This window comes from Chrysemys picta, chromosome 8, assembly GCF_011386835.1.
Source record: "Chrysemys picta bellii isolate R12L10 chromosome 8, ASM1138683v2, whole genome shotgun sequence".
In the NCBI taxonomy this organism is placed as follows: domain Eukaryota; kingdom Metazoa; phylum Chordata; order Testudines; family Emydidae; genus Chrysemys; species Chrysemys picta.
Window position 1 is genome coordinate 15,532,833 of NC_088798.1, and position 23,311 is coordinate 15,556,143.

The window sequence follows — 23,311 nt, forward strand, 5'->3', positions numbered from 1 at the left end:
ATATATTGAATATATATCCTCTCTGTTCATACGTCACAGGGTGTCAGAAAACTGTGGAGATCTGTGTGCATGATGGGAAGGAAGGGGCTGTTTGAGGGGCCAATATGTCAGTGGTCAAGGCTGACATACGATTATAATGATTCACCAGGTTCTCGACCCCTTGTCCTGTGGGTGCAGTGCTGTTGTTCTTTAGTAGGCTTTGGACTTTGTTGGAGTCCGTGAGTCTTCATAGTTGAATCAGGATTGTTGGTGTTTCTTTCTGTCTGGGTCCTGGAAGATCTTGAACCCAAAACGGTATCTGTTCTTTTCCTATCTCTTCTCCTTCCCCATGTACTCTAGCTAAACACAGAGGGAGATGAAGGTTCAGTTTGTGGCCCCTTCATTGTACTGGCCCCATTTTAACAGGCCAGGTTTAGACCATGGGCTGTAGCACTTTGGTCAGTGGTCATATAGACTTCTTTTTAGATGTGATATTATTATTGTGAAGCATTCACACAGCAGTGCTGCTGACTGGATACTGTCAGGGCGCATGGACTCTGGATTCATTACAGGGAAGAGGAGAGATTTATAGTTGCGTTGAAGACAATGCTAAAATAAACTGGCTGTCCTTAATCTAATGAATGCAAGCTTGTAGAGGCCAACATTTTGTAAGCAAAATGAAGGGCATTGGCTAGCGAGACCAGCTGCCTGGGGTGGCTGTGAGAACTCCAAAAAGGGCCAGTTTTCTAAAGCAAGGAGCCAGGAAAAGTAATTTATGTTAAAACAAACTCTGTCATGAGTCATTTGACGTCTCATTCTCCTGCATGCACAGTTTGTCTCAGAACTTCTAAGGCCAGAAGAACATCTGATACTCTTTAGGCTGAGTTGATGTTAATTTGAGTGGATTATACAATGTACCACTCACAGCCTCCATTTAATTTGAGAGTTGTGTTTACAGGCTGTAGCTATTATTTATTTGTTGTTTTTATGATGATGGAAAGGATTCTGCTTGTCTGTGACTCAGTCGCAGCCGTGCCATCAAGTAGCTCCATGAGTAGCAGAGACACCAGTCTGTGAGAGACTTTATGCACCCCTTATTCCTCTGAGCAGCTGAGGCAGCATCAGCCACCTTGAAGAAGGATAACAAAACTGAATGGAGTGAGGAAGCAGGAGAAGGAGGGAAGTTTAATGTTTGTTGATAGAACTGCTCCTCATGGGCTAAATTTTAACTTTACACTGTGCTCTGTGTATGGAGCTGCATTTTTCCAGGAGCAGACCAGAGAAGGAGTCTCAATTCCTTCCCACTTACGCTAAGGGAGGAGGAAGTTACTTCACCCTGTTCCGGGGAGCAGCACTCGGCCAGCTGCTTTGGTCAGCAAATGTGGGTGTGGCTAGGGCTCCTTCAACTCCCTGGTCTTCTCCATCCCCTCCCTACCCACCTACCTGCAGAGCCTCTATATCCCCCAGGCAGCTGGAGTCGTAATTGCAGCAGGTCCGAGTTAGAGTGAACGGTCTTACTCCGCTGTGCTGTAGGTAGGGGCTGTGACAATCCAGACTTGTATGACTGTTGACAGGTAAGACAATTTCTGCCTATTTATATTTTCCTTTCCATACTGTCCTCCCTCCTCAAAATAGTCAGATTTTCAGCAGGCACTTAAAGAGCTAACTGGGTACGTGCATGTGGAAGATCTATATGAAGAAACTGTGACAAAGTTCCTCCTCTGCCTTGGTGGGTCCTGCATTTTTTTGGCAGATTTGCTTGCCTCAGAGGTTCACAGGAGCCCTCAGTTTGGCCGCTTCTGCTAGAGGCTCAACCCTGCTGTTCACTCAGCTAACCTCATCACTGTCCAGCATGGGGGAAAACAGAGAACAATCCCCACAGACTCCGTGTCCCACCTATTGGGTCGAGGACAGGCCAGATCCCTTTCCAAATTAGACCTTCCCTTCTGGTGTTTCTCACAGACCAGATCAACTCCTCCTGTATCCAATCAGGAGTTGAGGGGAGGGGGGGAAACCCAGACCCACCCTCTACACCAGGTTCCAGACCACGGCTCTGTGGATAGCAGCAGTCTACAATGTCCCCTGTATCAGCTGCATAACAGCTACAACTCCCTGGGCTACTTCCCCATGGCCTTCCCCCAACTCCTTCTTTAATCTTACTGCAGGATCTTCCTTCTGAAGCCTGAGCATGCTTGTACTCTTCAGTCCTCCGGCAGCACACCTTCTCACTCCCTGCTCCTTGTATGCCACCTCACTAACTGATGAGAGGTCGTTTTATAAACCAGGTGTCCTGATTAGCCTGCCTGCCATAATTGATTCTAGTAAGTTCTTAATTGGCTCCAGGTCTCTTAATTAGCTTGCCTCTCTTAATTGGTTCTGATTGCTGTAGGGCAGTCCCTGCTCTGGTCACTCAGGGAACAGAAAACTATTCATCCAGTGGCCAGTATATTTGCCCTCTACCAGACTCCTGTACTCCACTGGTCTGGGTCTGTCACAAAACCCAAAGGCATATTTTGCAAATCCAATTAGCTACTTGTGACCAAGGGTTATAAAAATCAGAGAAGTAAATGTGCAACTGCCTATGGTCAGAAAAGTTTTATCCCATTTGAAAACGTACAGTGCAAAAGGTCCAGCATTCAGCTCCATTAACAATACATAACTCTTAGGTAGCACTTTTCTTCAGTAGATTTTGGTGTGCTTTACAATGGAGATCAACCTCATTATCCCCATTTTTCAGATGGGGAAACAGAGGCACAGAGTGGTGTAGTTATTTGTCAAAGGCCACCCAGCAGTGAGACTAGAACCCTAAGCTTATGAGACCTAAGCTAGTGCCTTCTCCACTAAGCCATGCAGCTGTTAGAGTGGGACTGGTTCTCAGGGCTCACTGCCAAGAGCAATCTCCCCTTAATTACACAGCATGACTCTAGTCCTTCCTTTGTGGTTAATTCCAAGGTGCATATTTCACCTGCACATTTTATGTGGCTGCATTTGAATATTTCTGCCTAGTTTTTCCCTATCCAAATTCGTAACAGTATTTTTTCAGTCTCTTCTAAACCTGTGATATTTGCCATCATTTTGATTATAACTTCAACAAACAGAAAAAGTTGTTAGGGAATAAACTTATTTTTGTAATGGGATTACTTAAGTACAGCGCAATAGGACTTCAGGTGTGGGAGAGACAATTGCATATATTTTGTAACTGTGTAGTTGATTTCTACTGAGGCTTTAGCAGCAAGAAAGCAGAGTTTCATTTTGCTTATAAATGTCTCCATTCTCATTCGCATGTGTCTGACGAAGTGGGTATTCACCCACGAAAGCTTATGGTCCAATACATCTGTTAGTCTATAAGGTGCCACCGGACTCTTTGTTGCTTTTTACAGATCCGGCTACCCCTCCATTCTCATTGTAACTTCTCATCAAATATGAACAAAAATGAACACCCAGAATGGAGAGGGCCCTCTGCTCAGTCAGGCTGCATGGATGTCCCTGAAATCAGATTTGCACTTTGGCTTTAAGGGCAAAATCTCAAAACAAATAAAATCTCTACTGCAGAGTAGTGGTTCAAAGGATTGGTAGCTTTCACTGGAATAGGATACATAGGGGTATAGTTGCCTGTGTACCTCTGACTAGCAGAATAATAATAGGAGATAGTGCATACATATTGGACCAGGTTTTACCGGTGTACACTTATGGCAGTGTGCTGAGTACAGACATATAAATATCAGTGTAGACAGGCAGGCACGCCCTAGGCAAGCAGAGTACCTACCTGCCTGAACCCCTAAAGTATATACCCTATTTGGCTCTCTACGCACCCAGCAGCAGGGAAAAGCTCTGGCAGCAGGGAGGCAGCGGGAAAGGCTCCCGCAGCTCCCTGCTTTCTCCACTACCGAAGCCTTTCACTGCCACATGTAGCCACATGCTACAGTGACAAGTGTGGCCACAGCCTGCCTTTCACTGTAACGTGTAGCTACGTGTGTAGTGCTTGTATACTACACACTCTCGTAAGGGTAGCCAAGGCACTTCTATACAGCCAGCATAAATCCAAGCAGTGAGGTTATTCTGAATTCACTCCAGAAAAACAGGGCAGGATTTTGCCGTTGAGAAGATGAGATATGTTACATGGGGGACTTGGGGCATTAGAGCTCTCGGAATCTGTTCCCAGCTCTGCTACCGACTCTCTTTGTGGCTTTGAGCAAATCATTCCACTGCTCTATTCCTCACCCAACTCATTTGTAAACCAGATCTAATAATGTTTATATATTCCACAGGGTTGTTGTGTGGCTTAATTAAAGGCAATTAATGAAAGGGGCTCTGTAATTGCACGGTATTGTTTATTACATTTGTCTGGTGGAGTCAGGGGCAATAAGCTGAACTCACAGGCAGTCTGGTGACGCCTCTTTGGAAACTCAACAGTCTCAGTTTGCCTACATGTGGAAACAAGCACGTTTTAAACCTGTATCCAACCTCCTGTACGTGCTGATTTTGATTTCATCATACGCAGCTCTGAAAGATGGCTCCCATATGTCAACAGCGCAAGCGTGGCTCAGATGTTTGTGCATATTTTAATGGTTATATTTACAACCTTTTTAAACACGTCAGAATGTATTTACAGTGAAATGGACGACAGCGTAATAGTGAAAGATTTGCAGAATATGCAGTGTCCCTGTTGAGTAGGGGAGAGTATAGAGACATCAAACCTTAGCTTTAAAGCAGAGGTGCTCACATTTTGTCCAGTTGATGGCTGCACTGGCCATTCCCCAGACCTCCAAAGGCCAGGCTTTTCAAACTTGGGCACCTAAGTTGAAGGCACCTAAAACCACATTTAGGCACCTAAAATAATAGGCCTAGTTTTTCCAAAGTGTTGAGCACTCAGAACTCCATTGGACATCATTGAGACGTGACCTCTGAAAATCAGACCGGAACCTCCCACTGACTACAATGGGTCCAGTATTTGGCCCAGTCAGAACAACCAGCGCTGCCGCAGCCGTTATACCTAGAAGTGCTGAGCCTTTTGGACTCGTATCTGAAGCTGTTTTATGACATCCCAGCAACTAGATGAAAGAACCATAAAACATACAGCTGGATTACCAGAATGCCATGTTCTAACTGTATCCTTGCTCTTGCATGGCTGGGTTGTATTTGTGTTTAAATTAAATTACTAGACTGTAGAAGGGTCTGCATTACTTCTACTCCTGTAAAATGAAACGACTGACAATTTTCACGTTCACATGCCCCTATAATTCCAGTTGTGGGGCGCATATGTTGGGGGGAGAGGGGGGAAGAGGGGTTGGTTCTACCACAGTTTTGACATACAAGGGGAAAGATTTCTAATGCAGGAGAGAACAGCGTAGTTGCGATAATTATTAATCTAATCAAATTTTTATATAAATCTACCCAAAATAACCCAATGACCAAGAAAAAAGAGCAAAGTTAGAATAACAGGAACATGTTTTTGGAAAAATTATAAAGGAGGAAAGCTTTCCTCAAAGAATGCTGCTGTAAATTCCCCTCCCCCATTCCAATCTTGGCACAGCCTCAGAAATACCTTTGAATTAAAACTAGCTATTTTTTTTAGATTCACCGCATTAAACAATTTCCAGAGCACAAAATAGCTGCTAATGGGAAATCGAAACAAATCTGGGATTTAGAGCCAGTGCAGTATTTGTGCAATTGACTAGTCCTTACAAAAGAAGCGTTAATCCTGAAATGACAAATAAGCACTAAGGAAGAGATTGAAAACTGTAAATATCGTTAGTAGTGGAAGTGCTAAACATTCACATACCTTCAGCACCCGTTACTCTCATTTTGAGTAACACTCGCTTTGGACTGCTGTAAGTAATATGGATTTCTACACCAATCTCTGCTTATATCTCAGCAAGATGATGATGTTCATTTTCATTCATTTCTAAAGGTGAATTCCATGCAGAGGAGGACTACGATCATGCTAGCATCTACACATATGTTTATCTTTTCTCCCATGAGAAAGTTCTGTTTGCTTCGATGGTCCCCTCACATATGAGGCCTGAATTACACTGTTTATCCACAGACCAGGAACAACATACTCAGCTGCAGTGTAATTCCCCTCTTAGAATCAGTTGAAGTTAAAGGCAGGATGTGTTTTTTCTTCAGTCGGTCTAGCTTTATGCCTGATGTTATATTTGTGCTGACTCTCACTGAGTCAAATCTCCCACTAAGGAAGTAATCCCCTTAATACCCAAGTGAGATGAGTGTTTTAATTCCCATTTTACACAAGGGGAAACTGAGGCACGGACCACTGAAATGATTTATCCAGGGCCACAAAGGGTGTAGCTGGCACAGGCAGGATTAGAACTCAGGAGCTGATGTCGCCTAGTTCTAACCTTAGTTCACCAGAACTGCTCTATGAAGAGCTTTATATACCCCACATGTGATTTGACAGAACAGGGTTAAAATGCCTCACTAGATTGAAAGAATGGAATAGGCTTCACCCCATAAGTAATACTCTAGCTGCCAGCATGGAGACCAGGCTAATTACGTGCTCTTAGCAAAACAGGAAGTGGCAGGGAACAGTAAAGGACCCCATAAAAAGAGGAAAGGCAAGTAGCCTGGGGTTTCAGTGAAGGAAATTACCTCTATGGACAGATCTGGGGGTTGAGGAGAGATAGGAACTGGTTCACCTCTGCCCAGCGTTAAGGGAACAACTTCAAAAAATACAAACCCAGCCTGAATCGAAGGGTCCTGCCTACTGATCTCCCTTCTGCAGGGTTTAAACTTTAAAGATAACCCCTGAGCCAGGATGGTGCTATATTAGATCTCAGCCGCAAGCCAGCCAAATCCTGCAACCACTTGATGACTCACTTACACGCTAACTGCACTTTTAATTCTGACGTGTGTGTTTTCAGACAGAACTGTGTATTGTTTTGGACACAGTCCGTTACAAAATCTGCTCTTTCTCTCTTTACCAAATGAAAACGAATGCACTCGAAGGGTATATGTACACCCACGGCTGGCCCGGGTAGACTGACGCGGACTCCCGGCGCTCAGGCTGGGGGGTTATAAAATATCAGTGTAAACATTCGGGCCCAGGCTGGAGCCTGGGTCTGAGACCCTATAAGCAGGGGGAGGGACCCACAGCCACGCTTGAGCCTGAACCCAAATATCTACGCTGCAGTTTTATAGCCCTGCAACCCGAGCCCTGTGAACCTGAGTCAGCTGACCCCGGCCCACACTGTGGAGTCTCATTAGGAAGAAGATGCCTCAGACCTTTTAAAATTCCGACTGGCAAAACCGTGCGACACGTTTAAGTTTGCTAGTAAGACAGGTTATGTAATATTACTGAAATCAAAGACTCTTTTGTGGCTCTGGGACAGGTGGAGATTAATAATTGTCAGTTTTGTTTCATATATAAAAAAAATGTCAAGCCTGATTGACAGCTAAGGTAAAGGACAGGTGAAGTTTTGACATTTGTTGACAAGGATGGCTGGCTTCTTCCAAATATAATCAAAAAAGTTGACTTGCCACATTTTTTTTCTGCAGCATGCAAGACTGTTGAAATATAAAAAGACACTGTAAGCTACACAGAGGTTTTAATAACAGAGAGAGCTATATTTCCCATTGGCAGACTCTCTCCAAGAGATACAAGCCAGCATTTATAATAGCCAGGGGAGCAGAACTGGACAAGTTCACATCTTGAAAGAGCACTAGACCATAAGGAGTTTCCTTAAATTTTATTCTCATTTCAGAATGGCTGGATTCAGTTCGACAATCTCTGGAATGTGCATGATGTATTCTCCTTACCCCAGCAGCACCTGCAAAGCTCCTCGTGCTGCATTTCTGAATACAAGCCGAGCCTTTCCCCACGTAAATAACATAAACGGGTCAGCACGGCGGGCTGCCCTGTGAGCAAGGGGGAACTTGTCCGATAGACAATCAGGGTGAGCAAAGATGAAAGGAAGAGCAGATCGATGACATGCAGAAACAGAGAGACAACAGCCTTGCTGCAGCCCAAAGGCACATCACAAACCTGCAGCCTTCCAGATTCCGAGGAGCCCTTGTCAGTGAGAGGAAGGAGGTAGCAAGAGAATTAACAGTAGGAATAAGGGTGTATTCCACTGAGGAGCACCTGCTTCCTAAGTAGACCAGCCTGAGAAAGGAGGTCAGAGGAGGCTCTACACAACTCTCTGACTGTATCATACTTGCTTCCCTTTGCACCACCAGCTTTGAGGTGCTATGTGGCTGCATCTCCATTAAGCATTATGTGCTTTTTTCCCCGACTCCCCCGCTGCAGTGAAATGTCCTTCCTGAGATGATCTACTTGGCTATGACAATGTCCTCCCTCCTGAAGACCCATATCTTCCAGTAAATCTACAAGAAACTAACAAATTGTGGCATGGCTGGTGCAGGCATGTAAGGGGATGCCCGCCTGCTCCATCTGCCCACTTTACATAGCAACACAGGAGAGGGAACAGGCTCCACAAAGCCACTATGGTCCCTTCCTGGGCAAGTGGGTTGTGCATGCACCCTGCCTTTGCTTCCACCTAACCCTCCAGCAACACAGCTGTGCTAGTGCATCACAGAGCACACACGATGCCAGGTACAGACCTAGCGTAGTGTAAACTCCTTCTCTGGAGCAGCAGGGAGACCAGAAGGGAGATTGCGTCTCCACGTCACAGTCTCCCTCCCGGACTGCTTTAGAGGCAGCGCATCAACGTTCTGCCCCATACTTCAGGCGGATCATTAAGTCCCAATCTAGCCTTCAGTTATCTATTTACTGAGTGAGCTACCTATTTATGTCAAGGGAGGGAGTGGCATGTCGGCAGGAAGGGGTGTAATGACACTCCAATTGAGATGGGCTGGAGAAGACAATCTCTCCCTGGTATTGGGGGATGAGTCCCCAAGTTAGCAAAGCATTGAAGTTTGTGCTTATGTCAGTGGGGCTACAGATGAGCTTAAATGTAAGGTTAGATGATATGCTCTCTTTTTTTTCTGTGTTTGGGAAGGACCTAGCACATTTTGGGCACCAATGCAATCTCACTAATAACACTAACAGTCAAAGCAGGATAGTCTGTGAAACAGGCGTAGGCTGAGTATAGTTGTATTAGATACAGTATTTGGATAATTACAAATAATGAATCAACTTGTCAAAAATGAAAATCTATTTGACCCTAGTTTGTGAACAGGCACAAGGACTCCATTCTCTGGCTCATTTGGTCACGAGGCATAGGGCAGCCTTTCTCTGAAGGACACGCTGTAGCAGCTTTACATGGTGTCAAAGAGGCAGTGTTACTCTGTGTGGAAGAGGTCAGTGTGCTCTCTGGCTACGCAGTTGTGACCTTGGTCAACATGAATCACAATGTTCTGGTCTCTGTACTTACCTTTAAAAGGACAGGATTCTCTGTTGCCTCCATCCGAATGCATTTGGCAGCAGTATCACCCTTCCGTCTGCCAGTTCAAGCTTCATCAGTCATTCAACCGTCAAAAGGTTTCTAAAATATCTTACTTGTGTATGTTCCTCATTTTGAGAATAGGGTCCGTCTGGGGACCAGAATACAGTGCTTACAGGATTGGGGGACTACTCCTTCTATCCCCAAAGAACTGTCTTTATTGTGATTATACCATCAGCCAGGAAATTGAGTGAGCTGCAGACTTGGACGGTTGACTTCCTTCCGCTGCGCTTCACAAGGATAAAGTAGTCCTGCACCCAGTTCTAAATTCCCAACTAACTAATTTTCCAGACCATCACTCTTCCAGGTTCTACTTCTAGCTACGTCAAAAAGCAGCATACTTCACCTGATGAAGCTATGCTACCTACAGCTGATGTTAAGTGAGCTTTGACTGTTTTCATTTACATAGATATTGGTAGGATTGTCACACAGAGATCTGTTGATACTTTCATGCAGGCCTACTCTCTCAGTTTTGACATCTCACTCTTATCCTTATTTATAATAACAGAAGACCTTTTAAAGGCCTCAATTTTTTTATATGAGCAACTATCCAGGTTAATTCCCTTAATACAAGCCAGTCTGTATAGAAGGTGATCTTGTTCCTTGGATACTCTCACATGCTTTCTGGCATTTCTCAAGCAACTGTAACTAGAAAAGAAATAAACACAAATCAAAACGTACAGCTGGGATTTCACACATTAACCTCCATGCAGCCGTTGGAGTATAGTGAAGAATGTACTTGAAATGGGAGGAGGTAAAGTCAAGTCCACTGAGCTGGTGTTGGAAAGATGTGAATGAATAATTGGCTGCATTTACACAGAGAACTAGGAACTACTGAGAATGTGACAGTTTTCTTAATGCAATAATGGTGAAGCAAAGTGGCTTCAGAAATTGTTCTCGTGACAAAATCCCAGCTGGTTACCCCAGGACCGTGGTTGGAAGACACTGTGTGGGGACTGGGTTAAGGGAGGTATGTGTACAGATTGGCTAGAGCCAAAAATGTTATGAGAGTAAACGAACATATGGAATGAATTGACCAAACCCTGTCCTGCTCATAAAGCAAATACAGATGCAAAAATAAAATTTAAAAATACAGTTGCCAGATGGCAAATAAAAGTTTGAACTAAAGGTGAGGAAAGCTGTATGTGCAGTATGAATCTGACAAGAAATCAATTGAATAAACCTGTATCCTGCACCAGCAAAATACTGTATCAAATCCATAGCCAAATGAGGAGATGCCGATTTCTTAATCTCTTCCTCCCAACCCATCCCCCGTCTTCCCCAGAAGACGCCTGCTCCTCTCTCCTTAGCTCCATTCCTCATATATATATATATTAAATGTTAGTGTCTAATCCATTTCCCGGGTGAGAGAAGAAGCCCAGAGATGAAGTGACTTGACCAAAGTTACACAACAGGTTAGCGGCAGAGCCTGGACTAGCACTCGGGTTGCTTGACTCCGAGGCTGGTGCCCTTGCCATTAGACCGTACTGCCAAACAACACAAGACATTCAAGTCTGGGACATGTTAGCATATATTCCTCTGCAGTTTTAATTAAATACAGTATTCTTCACTCTCTCTCCTAAAATATTCTGGTAGTGCTGTTGTGTGCTGTTACACAGCTGCTTTGTTCCACCCCAGAAGCAGCTGCATTTCAGCAGTGGGTGACACAATTACTCCATACGCATGTGTATATGGATAGCTATACACACTCATGCCAGGGCAAGGACTGCTGAACACCAGTGTAGGGGTTAGGACTGCTGATGCACTGCTCAAAGACAACTGAGTCACTGCACCCAATGCCAACAATCCTTGAAACTGAAACAGGAGCTTACTGTTGGGCTGCTCCCACTGCCTGTGTAAACTGAAACCACCCCTAAGCGGTCAAACTGGCATCTGACCTGCTGTGGGCACGGTGAGGTGCCAGCTATAAAGCGCCCACAAAGCCAGCTGCTTAATGATTTGTTAGTCACAGGCAACTCAGGGGATCACAGAAATGCATGGCGTCGAATCAACAACAAAACAACCTAAAATTAGTAACAGTGTGGCCAGTACTTAGACCCAAACATATTTTCCAGCTGATAGATGATGTGACAGTGAGAGTCGAGCCTCATTCCCATTCTAAATTTGACCTCCTGAATAAGTGATTAACATCCTAGCCTGCACGACAGTCACCCTCGGCCGCAGCTGCACTGCCACTGCTGTTCCTCTTCTGGCTTTGTCCATCTGCTTGCCCAGTCTGGGGAAAGAGCAGGTTCCCTGGGAGACTCCACTATGGTGGGTACGTCGCATTGGTGCTAGGCATTGAATCAGGGGACAGCTAAGTGCTTAGGAAGAGGAGTTGGTTAGTACCGTGGCCATTTCTGCATTTGCCTTTGCTGTTACCCGGTACCATTTGTACATCTCTTCTTGCCTCTTCTTGTTTAGGGTGAAATTCACCCACGTATAGTGTAAGATTTATTTGTATTATTGTAACGCTTGGAGGCTCCAGCTAAGATCGAGGCCTCATTGGGCCAGGCCTGGTACAAACATATAGGGAGAGACAGTCCCTGCCCTGAGAAGCTTACAGTCTAAGTGTAGGTCTACACTGCAGTTAAAAATCCATGGCTGGCCCAGGCCAGCTGACTCGAGCTTGTGGGGCTCAGGATACAGGCCCGGGCGCCGACTTTCCAATATGCCGAGGGGTGCTTGACCCCAGGTCCTGCCCTCATTCCACTCCTTCCCCCAAGGCCCCACCCTGCCCCTTCCTACCCAGTTCTGCCCCCTCCCCCAAGCACTCCACGTCCTCTCTCCTCCCTCCCAGCCTCCTGCCCACCGTGAAACAGCTGATTGCAGTGGGCAGGAGGCGCTGGGAGGGAAGGGGAGGTGCTGATCCACGGGGCCCGCCAGCAGGCAGGAGGCGCGGGGGCGGGGGTGGAGAGAAGCTGATAAGGGGGCTGCCCGAGAGTGCTCAGCACCCACCATTTTTTCCCTGTGGGTGCTCCAGCCCCGGAGCACCCATGGAGTCGGCATCTATGGATATGGGACTGTTTAGTTGCAGTGTAGACGTTCCGTCTTGGGCTGCAGCCTCAGCTCTGGGACCCTCCCACCTTGCAGGTTACTAGAGCTTGGGCTCCAGCCCAAGCCCGAATATCTGCACTGCAACTAAAGCCTCTTAGCCCGAGTCAGCTGGCACGGGCCAACCGCAGGTTATTAATTGCAGTGTAGACATACCCTAGACCAGTGGTTCTCAATCAGGGGTACACACACCCCTGAGGGTACGCAGAGGTCTTCCAAGGGGTACATCAACTGATCTAGATATTTGCCTAGTTTGACAACAGGCTACATAAAAAGCACTAGCAACGTCAGTACAAACTAAAATTTCATACAGACAGTGGCTTGCTTATACTGCTCTATATACTACACACGGAAATGTAAGTACACTATTTATATTCCAGTTGATTTATTTTATAATTATATGGTAAAAATGAGAAAGTCAGCAATTTTTCAGTAATAACGTGATGTAACACTTTTGTATTTTGATGTCTGATTTTGTAATCAAGTAGTTTTTAAGTGAGGTGAAAGTTGCGGGTACGCAAGACAAATAAGACTCCTGAAAGGGGTACAGTAGTCTGGAAAGGTTGAGAGCCACTGCCCTAGACAAGACAAACAAGGGTTAGGGGGAAAGAAAGGGTTCTATGCCCTGGCTGCCCATTTTACAGATGGGCAACTAAGGCACAGAAGGATTAAATTACATCCCCTAGGTCACACAAGGAGTCTGTGGCAGATCTCATGTATCCCAGTCCAGTGTCTTAAGCACAAAACCATCCTTCCTTGGTATGGAAGGCCCATACAAGGTCCATCAACCAGGTCCCACTTAACTCCTAATATCACCCTTCCCAAGGAAACCTTGGTTGGTTTTATTAATGGTATAATACTTTTTGGCTCATGTTTCCTTCTTTCCTTTACTCCTCTATCAAACCTACTATATGGCCTCCACCACCAGAGTGCCTCACAATCTTTCATTGATTTATGCAGCGTTGTAGCCGTGTCGGTCCCGGACTTCACCTTGAATGGTCCCTTAGAATATATGCTAACTACTTGTACCAAACTATCTGTCCAACCTTGTATTTAGCTGAGTACCCTTCCCAGCTCGAAAGCTTGTCTCTCTCACCAACAGAAGTTGGTCCAATAAGAGATATTACCTCACCCACCTTGTCTCACAGTCTTCAATGCATTTCTCCTCCCAACATCCCTCTGAGGTAAGGCAGTGCTATTATCCACATTGGGGGTTGGGGAACCAAGACACAAAGAGGCTAAGTGACTTGCCCAAGTTCACACAGGAAATCTGTGGCAGAGCAGAGATGTGAAAAGTCTAGTTTCTTAACCACTTAACTATCCATCCTTTAGATCTATTCCCCACCTTCCCATTGCCTCCTCTGACTCTTACTTGCAAGCACACACATTCACAGCCAAAGATTCGTGAGGTCTTAGGGTTACAAACATACAAGGGGACAGTGTGAAACTTTCCAGCTTTCCACTAAACCAATAAAAAGCCAAATTTTCACACTTTGGTCTTAAGTTTGAAATTTTGGTATAGCTCTAATATTTATACATAACGTGATTTGAAACTTGGCTTGCTACAATCCAAATGCCAGAGGGAATTGAGTTATGGACTTTAAGCTTTGTACACTCTGCCAAGATCTGCCCCTATAACCCAAACAACTTGGAGAAAAAAGGAGACTGGCGTTAATATAGTAGACAGTCCATCACATACTTTCTTCATATAGTCATATGCCACCAAAAAGCAATGTTCTGGTAAGGAAGTGTTACATAAATAAGTTTATTTGAGTCCTATAAGCACAGCTAATACACAGTCTGGATCACTAATCTGTCAAACAAACTGATCCCTAAATAAAAGCAGGTTGCTTAGAATTTTTACAAGGACAATTTTAAAGTAGTTCCTAACCATCAGCATTACAAAATGACTCTTTTCCCTCAATAAATGTTTCTGCAGGGAGCGTGTGCAGAGACTATGGTGCAGGTTTATTACAAACAAAAGGAAGTATTTATTCACACAATGCATAGGCAACCTGTGGAACTCATTGCTGTGGCATGGTGTGAAGGCCAAAATTATAACTGAGTTCAAAAAAGAGCTAGATAAGTTCATGGAGGATAGGTCCATCAATGGCTGTTAGCCAACATGGTCACAGATGCATTCTCGAGGTGACCCTAAACCTCTGATTGCCAGAAGACGGGGTAGATACCTCAAATTGCTCTGTTCTATACACCGTCCCCGAAGGTCCGGTACAGGCCGCCGATGGAAACCCATTATGGCTGTTCTTATGACTCTCTGGCTCAACTGTTAGGGCACTCCCCTGGGAGACCCATGTTCCAGTCCCTGCTCTGATGTATCCCCACATCCTGGCTGAGTGCTCTAAACACTGGACTATAGGGTGTAAGGGAGCCGATTCACCGCTCTTGCTTTATGTGGCGTCTGATCTGATAGGTATGCTATTAGGCCGACCCTGAGAACACCTACCAGATCTGGTCACGCAGGCAAGAGAGGCAGGGGAAAGCCACATTTGTGGATCCTACTGATGCTTAGGCTTTGAGTAAGTTGGCAGCATCAGGACTTAGGTAGCTTTGAGCATGCTCAGTAGCAGAAATGTAGGGGACTTTACCAGTGAAAAGTTAGACGCCATGGGAATTTAGGTGCCTACCAGCTAAGGGAGCAGTTGAGCAAGCATTTTAAATTTTGGACTTAGGCATCTAAAGTGGCAATTAAATCCCTCGGTGGATCTAGCCCATGGTGCCTAAGGGTATGTCTACATTCCAGCAAAAGTCCCACGGCTGGCCTGAGTCAGCTAGCCCAAATCAGTAGGTCTTTTATCACAGTGTAGATGTAACCTAAGTTACTTTTGAAAATATAGATTTAGGTTCCTCATTCACTTAGGTGTTTTTCAAAATGTTACCCAATGTGTGTAGAGCCTTGCCGAATTCCATCCCCTTACATCTTAGATTTGAAAAGATTATTTTTTTCACTTTCCTCCCATTTTTAAATGGGCAGAGGTTGGAATTTGCTTCACGTTTTATCTGTTATATTAAAATAGTGTTTTCTCTGGAAATTGGTGTTATGGGACCAATGGACAATTCTGCTCCACCTGTAGGTTTTCAAGTCCTTTGTTGGGTTCAAAATAAGCAGTTTGAATAATATATGCTCTTGTTTGTGTAAATCACTTCTACTAGTGGTTTATCACTTAGATACTTCAGTGATGGATAATTTGGAAGAAGACTGGTTTCAGGCACCCAGCAAACCTCACATTGACATTATTGGGAGATCTGGTGTGTATTGAGGGCAGTATGTAGTCCTAAATGTATAACTCTGCCCATAGACCATGCTTAGAAAAGAAATTCAGCTCAATCATTAGTTATTACAGAATGAGTTTGCTCTAGAAATAGTATAGATAGATAGATTCGCTTTAGACCTCTGAATACAAACGGGCATTACTGGTATTATTCAGCACACCATTGTAGTTCAGTGTCCTCCTGTAAAACATTACTGGTGTTTAGAGAACTGTGTTCACTAGCCCTGTTTATCTCCTATCCGCATACAGAAGTGGGTATTCCCATTCTGCTACATTTCTCATTGGTAAGCAGGGTGTTTACTGGCTTGTATCTGTCTCAGCTTTGACACTATAACAAAAGGTTAGTAATCATGAATGCATTCTTTTATTTATGCGCCACAGTGCCTCTATTTTTTTCGGCAAAAACCCTTCACTTGCCTCTTGCCCAGCCTTTAGAAATGACGATCAAATGTGAACTTTCATGGTTTATTTATAGTGTAGCTTTTATGGAAAGAGAGAAATGATTAAAAAGCAATTTTGCAAAATATTTTGTTTTAAGAGAGAATTCATTGTGTTTAAATCACTGTATTCATTGTACAGTCTAGACTGGCAAACAAAGAAGTTATATCATCATTCAAATTAAGAACGCACAATTCTTGGTGACTGGCATTATGGATTTGGATGTAAACCTCAAATAAACTATTTCTGAACAGCAGTATTATGAATTTGCTATATATAAGGCTGTGTTGGAGACAGGATACTGGAGTAGATTGACCATTTAATCTAATTCAGTAGGGCAATTCTAATCTTCCTTTGTTTCTGTTTTCATTATAAATTCATATTTTCAGTGTTCTTTTTTCCCCCCAAATTGCTGAATAACATGTCTTCTGGGAGTAAAGTTTTTAGTCAAATTAATAATGGCCAAGCTGACTTTAAACAAAAAAACCATTGAAATACAAAGAGAGAGAAGAAGAAAGTATAGTAAGTAATCACTTGGGACATTTTGAGCACCCTAAAATGGGTGAATTGTTATTTGAAAATTGCTGACTACCCATTTTTTTAACTCTTTGCTATGTTGTCACGATGACTGTGATCAGTTCACACTATATATAAATCACTAACAGTGATTTATAAATAAAATGTTATATATATATATAAAAATCACTACACTATATATATAAAACACTAACCTAAATATTGATTCACGTGACTCCAATGTATTTAAAAATACAAAAGTATTTACCTGATAGACTAAAAAGACAGCTTGGGTGCCAGCTTCCTCTGTTTTTCAAAACATAAGAAATGTATCGTCGGGGTGAGTGAATCAGTTCAGAAAACTAAACTGCAGCCAGAACCTATTTTCAGGTTTCTTCAATAAGGACACCTTACTCCATCCTGCTCTCTGACTCCCATTATAATCATGGTACCCTCCCCAGCCAAGCCCAAAGGGATCAGACAGCCACACGCTCAATTTAAAGCTATTTGTGCTCAAGAAGCAGCAGAGATGCCCATAGGTGCTGGAACTGATGGTGCTGCCGCACCCCCTCGCTTGAAGTGGTTTCCATTATAAACAGGGTTTACAGTTTGATTCAATGGCTGTCAGCACCCCCACTACACAAATGGTTCCAGCCCCCCTGGAGAAGCTTCCAGCACTCCTCAGGCTGAAACTGGCACATTTAAAAATAGGGGAAGTCCTGGGATTGGAAAAAACTCTGAGGAAAAAGGGAGACCTCAAACTTTGGAGAAGGATTGTAACTTTGGGGTGCTTATCGCAATCTGTCTGAGATTTGCACATTAGTATGAGTTACTTTCTCACACAGGGCCCAATCCAGTTCGTGCTGAAGTCGCTGGAAAGACTCCCCCTGACTTCAGTGAGAGCTGGACTGAGCCCATGTTGCCTCAAAATGTGCCTGGGCAGTTACAGACGTGGGAAAACCCATCCCTGCTGCAAAGGGCTTACAGTCTAAGCCTTGGTCTACACTGGGCGGGGAGGGAGGGATCGATCTAAGTTACGCACCTTCAGCTACATGAATATCGTAGCTGAAGTCGACGTACTGAAATCGCCTTACTGTGGTGTCTTCACCGCGGTGAGTCGACTGCTGCCGCTCCCCCGTCGACTCTGCCTGCGCCTCTCCGCTGGAGTACAGGAGTCAACGGGAGAGGGCTCAGGGGTTGAGCCCTAGACGCGATAAATCGATCCCCGCCGGATCGGTCGCTGCCCACCGATCCGGCGAGTAGTGTAAACATCCCTAAAGCTCCATCCTGTGTTGGGATCTTCAAGGATGACCCTGGCGCCAGGGCCGAGTCCCATTTAAAAGAGGGTCACACAAGGGGGTGCTCATGCATGGTCTAGGCCCAAACAAACAACACATAGTAAAGGAAGGTGTCAGGCCAGCAGCGTATTATCGCTTAGGCTGACAAATTTGCAGGGGCGGCAAATTTGAGCACCCATGGAGAAGCTCCCCTCCCTGCCCCGCCCCCCCGCTCCAGCTCACCTCCGCCTGCGTGAGCGCACCACCGCGTCCTGTTTCTGTCCCTTCCCTCCCAGCGCTTGCGCTGCGAAACAGCTGTTTCACGGGGCGGGGAGGGAGGGGAGAGGAGAGGGAACGCGGTGCGCTGGGGGAAGAGGCAGGGCCGGGATGGGGATTTGGGGAAGGGATCCAATAGGGGCAGGGAGGGGGCGGAGTTGGGGACGGGACTTTGGGGAAGGGGTTGGAATGGGGGTGGGGAAAGGGTAGAGTCGGGGCAGGGCCAGGGGCGGGTGGGCGGCAATTATTTCAGGGCCTACAGGCAGCAAAATCATTAATCCGCCACTGAGGCAGGCAGTGATGCAGATCAGTACAAAGTTTAAAAACCCCAGTTAATTCGCTATGGTTTCTGTGGGTGGGTGGCTGTTCTCCCCAACAAACCAGAAAAGCTCCATAACTAGGTGAATAACAGCTTAAAAATAAACCCTGTCTACGTAAATATTTATCGCTAAAGCCTGGATCATTTCCAGAGGAGCAACCCCTATTTTTTTTAAATGCTGAATGGCATAAAGGGCTATAGCAGCTCAGAGAGAGAGAGAGAGAGAGAGAGAGAGAGAGAGAGAGAGAGAGAGAGAGAGTGTGTGTGTGTGTGTGTGTGTGTGTGTGTGTGTGTGTGTGTGTGTGTGTGTGTGTGTGTGTGTGTGTGTGTGTGTGTGTGTGTGTGTGTGTGTGTGTGTGTGTGTGTGTGTGTGTGTGTGTGTGTCAGTCATAGCCTGGCTGGTATGTGGTGGTTTCTGAGCCCTCATGTGTCTATGGGAAGAGAATGCATTATCGCCTCAGAAATGGTGCCTCTGAGGTGTTCTCTAGAGATTCAGTTAGTTTAATATCTATCTAAGCTGACCTTCCTTTATGTGTGTGCATATGTAGGCTCACAGATGAGCCTAAATAGTTTTGATCTAAACATACTCTGCTGGTACAGCTCCCCAAAAGGGCCCTAAGCCAGGACCTGGTGGAGAGGGAGGGCTGAGCCCGCATCCCCCTTCCACACCTGGTTGAGAGCAAGGTCCCAAGATAGACAAAGACTGTGATGCCTTTGGCCTAGGGGTAGGGGCCAGACATCTCTGCCCCCCTTCTGCCTGGGAATCAAGAGATTGGAAACTGGGTGCACTAACCATTAGGCCACCTGGACTTCTGAGCGCTGTGCTACAGGCACTAATAACAGGGCAGATTTAGGCTCCTGCTTGGGAAATTAAAAAGCCTGCAGTGTTCTGATTAGATCTGTATGATTCTTTGGCTCTTTGACATTAAACTGTCTGTGGGCTGTAGCTCTAATGTGCTATGAAATAGTACAGCCCCTGCCATTTTTGTTTCCCTCAGTCGTGAGGTGATGACTCCATCCAACTCCAATGGGACTACTTGTGCGAGTCCCCCAAAATTATTCCTCAGTCCTGCAAAGCGATCCTTCCACACATACCCTGACACCTGCAGGGAGGCCTATTGATTGCAGCATGACTGCCCAAGAGGATCCTTTTTCAGGACTACAGGAGTCTCCAAACCTGGCTTTGCTTGGCCCTTACCCAGATCAGGATGGAGTTCTGCCTGCTGCAGCTCAGTACTAGAAGATGAGGACAGCTGCGAGCTACATTGCAGAACTTCACGAGTTACATTTGGCTTCTGGAGCACATTTTGGCCTGCCTCGCTTCAGGGAATCGATACTTAGGAAAAGGGATTAAGAGATCTCTTCTAAAATACCACTTTATTAGAGAAATCAGCTCCCCAGGGATGTGTGTAACATTTCCTCTAGTTACCATAAATAATAAAAGATAGTCCACTCTTCCCCAGATTCTTAGTAAGAAAAAGGAACAGATTTTTGCCTCATTGAAGAGTCTATAGTACTGTACGTTGTTTGCATGACTGCTATATAATGGGATTGAACATATTTTAAGACATCTGGCCAGTTAACCTGAAACTAAATACATTAGTAATGTTCTGATTGGTTTTTTGAAACACTTTGTTCTTGTCAAAAAGTATTTTAAATTAAAGTAGGCATTTCCAGCTTGTATTTATCTTTTAACAGGAGGCCATGGAGAGAATGGGAAAAATCGGGAAAATCGTGCAACCAAACCACAGGGATAAAAGGTAATCTTGATTTTTAGGTATCCATTGATGAGAGTGAAGAAATCACTTCAACCAAAGTATATGCCTGTCTGCCTCTAGCCCTGTTTGAGTACAATAACATCTGTGTCCCTATTTATGTTGTATGTTAGCAGGGAAATGTCACAAACGAAGCGTAAAAAGGCATGGGGTAAAATTTTCAAAAGTGCCAAAATGATTCAGGAGCCTAGGCCCCATTTGCAGAAGTGATGTAGGCTCCTAAGTCACTGAGGTGCTTTTGAAAATTTTAGCCATGGTTAAAAAAAATAGCAGTATAATCTCCATATACTACAACTGTCTTCAGGTGAAAGAAAAGGACACTCACATTTCGGAGGTGCTGAATTAGTTAAGGACCTGCATTATGGTGCTTTATATGTTGCACTGGAATAGCTCCATTCCAGCTGTGTATTTCAAAGGCATCCATCACCGTAGCATCAAGGCACTGAGCTATTCCATTGAGTTAAAATGCCTAAACCTTATCAATGTGTTCTGGTTAAATCTGAACTGTGGTAGCGGTAGCCTTAACCTAGACAGCAGTTCTGTAGAGCAGGCGATGAATGTGCAGTAGAAGTGTGTGAGCGCCACCTGCAGGCCTATTAGAAGATCTACAAATAAATTAATAGACTGTCCTGCTTTGCAGATACTCAGGTCCATGTACTATCCAGTTTCATTTTTCATACAGCTTAGAAAGTGAAATAAGTGTTTGTCCCTCTGATGCTGAGGGAAACTGAGGAGGTTTATGGTAAAATGCAGCACAAATCAAAATTTTAAGGTCAGTCAGAGAGAGCAAAACATTTTTCAGCTAGAGGGAAACTATAAATTATTGTATGTGATGCAGCTGCTGCTTTAGTTTTCTCCAGGCTTGTAGGGTGAAAATCTTGATTCTCTCATCTTCGTTGGCAGCAGGGAAACAAGGAGTAGCCAGTATCTCTTAGCATGAGACAGCACAGAGAACAGGGGGGAGGTTGATGAAATGTAGGGGAGGTATTAGTCATGTTTGAAAAGGATTAGGCCCTTGGGGCTAAGCTCTCTCTGTTGGTTGGTGTAAAGGGGCAATGTGCCATTAAAGTCAATTCACTCGCCTTCATTTACAGCAGCAGAGAATTCTGCCATAGGAGAGGGTGTCTGAAAATCAAAGCTAGGCTTTGGATAACCGAAAGGTATAATTATAACTTGAAATCACTTGTCTGGGTAAAAACTCAGCTCTGGCAAAACACAGGACTCTAGTGCCAATAAAACTTGTCGTTTATAACTGAGTCAAAACCACTTCTGGTGCTTCCCTGGCTAGAGTAAACATGCATATTGTGGGGTATTTAAACCGCCTCAGAACTTGAAATTTGTTTAATTTTTTTTTTTTTACACAGATTTTATGACAAGAAGTATGAAGTGTTTTTGAAACTTGTTGAACATCAGAGAGAGTATAAAGCCATAATGCAAGGCATATAATCAACAGTCATATAGTCTGGGAACTACAGGGATCACAGAATTTCCAGAGGTTTCCAATTAAAAGTTCATAGGAATTTTGTCTCATTGTGTCATTCAATTTAAAACAAAATTGTTCTTTCTAATTTTAATTTAAAACTCTAGTACTTTCACTACATGCTGCTGCACTGAGTAATCTTTCAAGCCACTGCACACCATTGAACTATAGAGTGGGGTTCTCAACCTATTTCTTTCTGAGCCCCCTAACATGCTATAAAAACTCTACAACAATGTTTTTTCTGCATATAAAAGCCAGAACCGGCGTTAGAGGGTAGCAAGCAGGACAATTGTCCAGGGCCTCACTCTACAAGGGGTACTGTGAAGCTAAGTTGTTCAATCTTTGGTTTCAGCCCCAGGTGATGGGGTCTGGGGCCCTGGGCTGCAATCCTGTGAGGCGGGGCTTTGGCTTTCTGCCCTGGACCCTAGCGAGTCTAATGCCGGCCATGCTCGGCGGACCCCCTGAAACCTGCCCCAGGCCCCTGTTTGAGAACCACTACTATAGCTGACCACTGACTCCAGTTAAAAAAAACAGACATGCCACCAAGGCCAACAATAAGGTAATGACCATGAGCTGGAAAAGCAGAAGAAATCAGTTAATTAGCTCACCAAAGCAAACCACTAGTGGCTAGGATAGAAAGGCTGTTGCATTTTTAACATGGATTCTGCTGTACGGTTTCATAAGATGACTAGCAAAGCAGGTCTACTGCTCCGTTTAATTCTAGCACCACTCACCTGATACAGTTAAGATTGACATTGAATTTTCATGGTCAAACTCCTACTGTCCAGAGGGTAAAATTTGATGATAGCATTTCTGTCTGGGTGCTGATATTTTCGAAATATGCTTGTGACCTGGAATTTGTGTTTTGTTTTTTTTTCCTCTGACACACTGCAAATTTCAAAAGTAATTTCAGGGGGAAAAAGTGTGATGGGCATTGTTTTTTATTTGGGTGCTTTCCCCCTCCTTGCAGTGTCAGACACTTGGCTGTCAGATAACTCTATCCATTTTGTCTATGGCAAGTGATTCGTCCTTAATGTGCACCAATTATTTTGAAGATGGAAAAACAGCCAGCCATTCATATTTAAAGATCAGATTGTGCCGATACAATTATTTTTTTTAAGCATGTTTATCATGCAGGTGCTTTTCCGTGACTCACAGATGCTAATAAAACATCCTGCTGGCTGCTTCTCATATAGCCACCAGTGAAGCTGTCCAGATGAAGCTGGTCCCATCCTCACATCATAGACAGGGTCTGTGTCTGGTGACGCAGGAGACATGAAACTGAGAGTGTTGAGCATGGAGCCCCAATATATAAGTGCAGGAGAGGCACAGGTTGGCTTCTCCCTGTCCTGCATTTGTGCCTGCACAAAAGACTTCCCATGCTGTGTATTGCAAACCAAAGAGAAACAGGGCTCCCTTGTAAGATATGAGGGCCCAATCCTGCAAGAATCTGAGCACCCCCAATGACTTCACTAAGTCTCACAG

General features: G+C 44.6%; 1 protein-coding gene across 1 annotated transcript in view; it reads left to right on the forward strand.

Annotated features, from left to right (window-relative positions):
- FGGY (FGGY carbohydrate kinase domain containing) overlaps positions 1 to 21,869 on the forward strand; it is a 197,314-nt gene extending 175,445 nt beyond the window's left edge. Inside the window, 2 exon segments of the mRNA XM_065553922.1 lie at positions 20,270 to 20,331; positions 21,711 to 21,869. Of these exon segments, the coding sequence (XP_065409994.1) occupies positions 20,270 to 20,331; positions 21,711 to 21,792 (144 nt within the window). The 3' untranslated portion in view covers positions 21,793 to 21,869.
- The last annotated feature ends 1,442 nt before the right edge of the window (positions 21,870 to 23,311 follow it).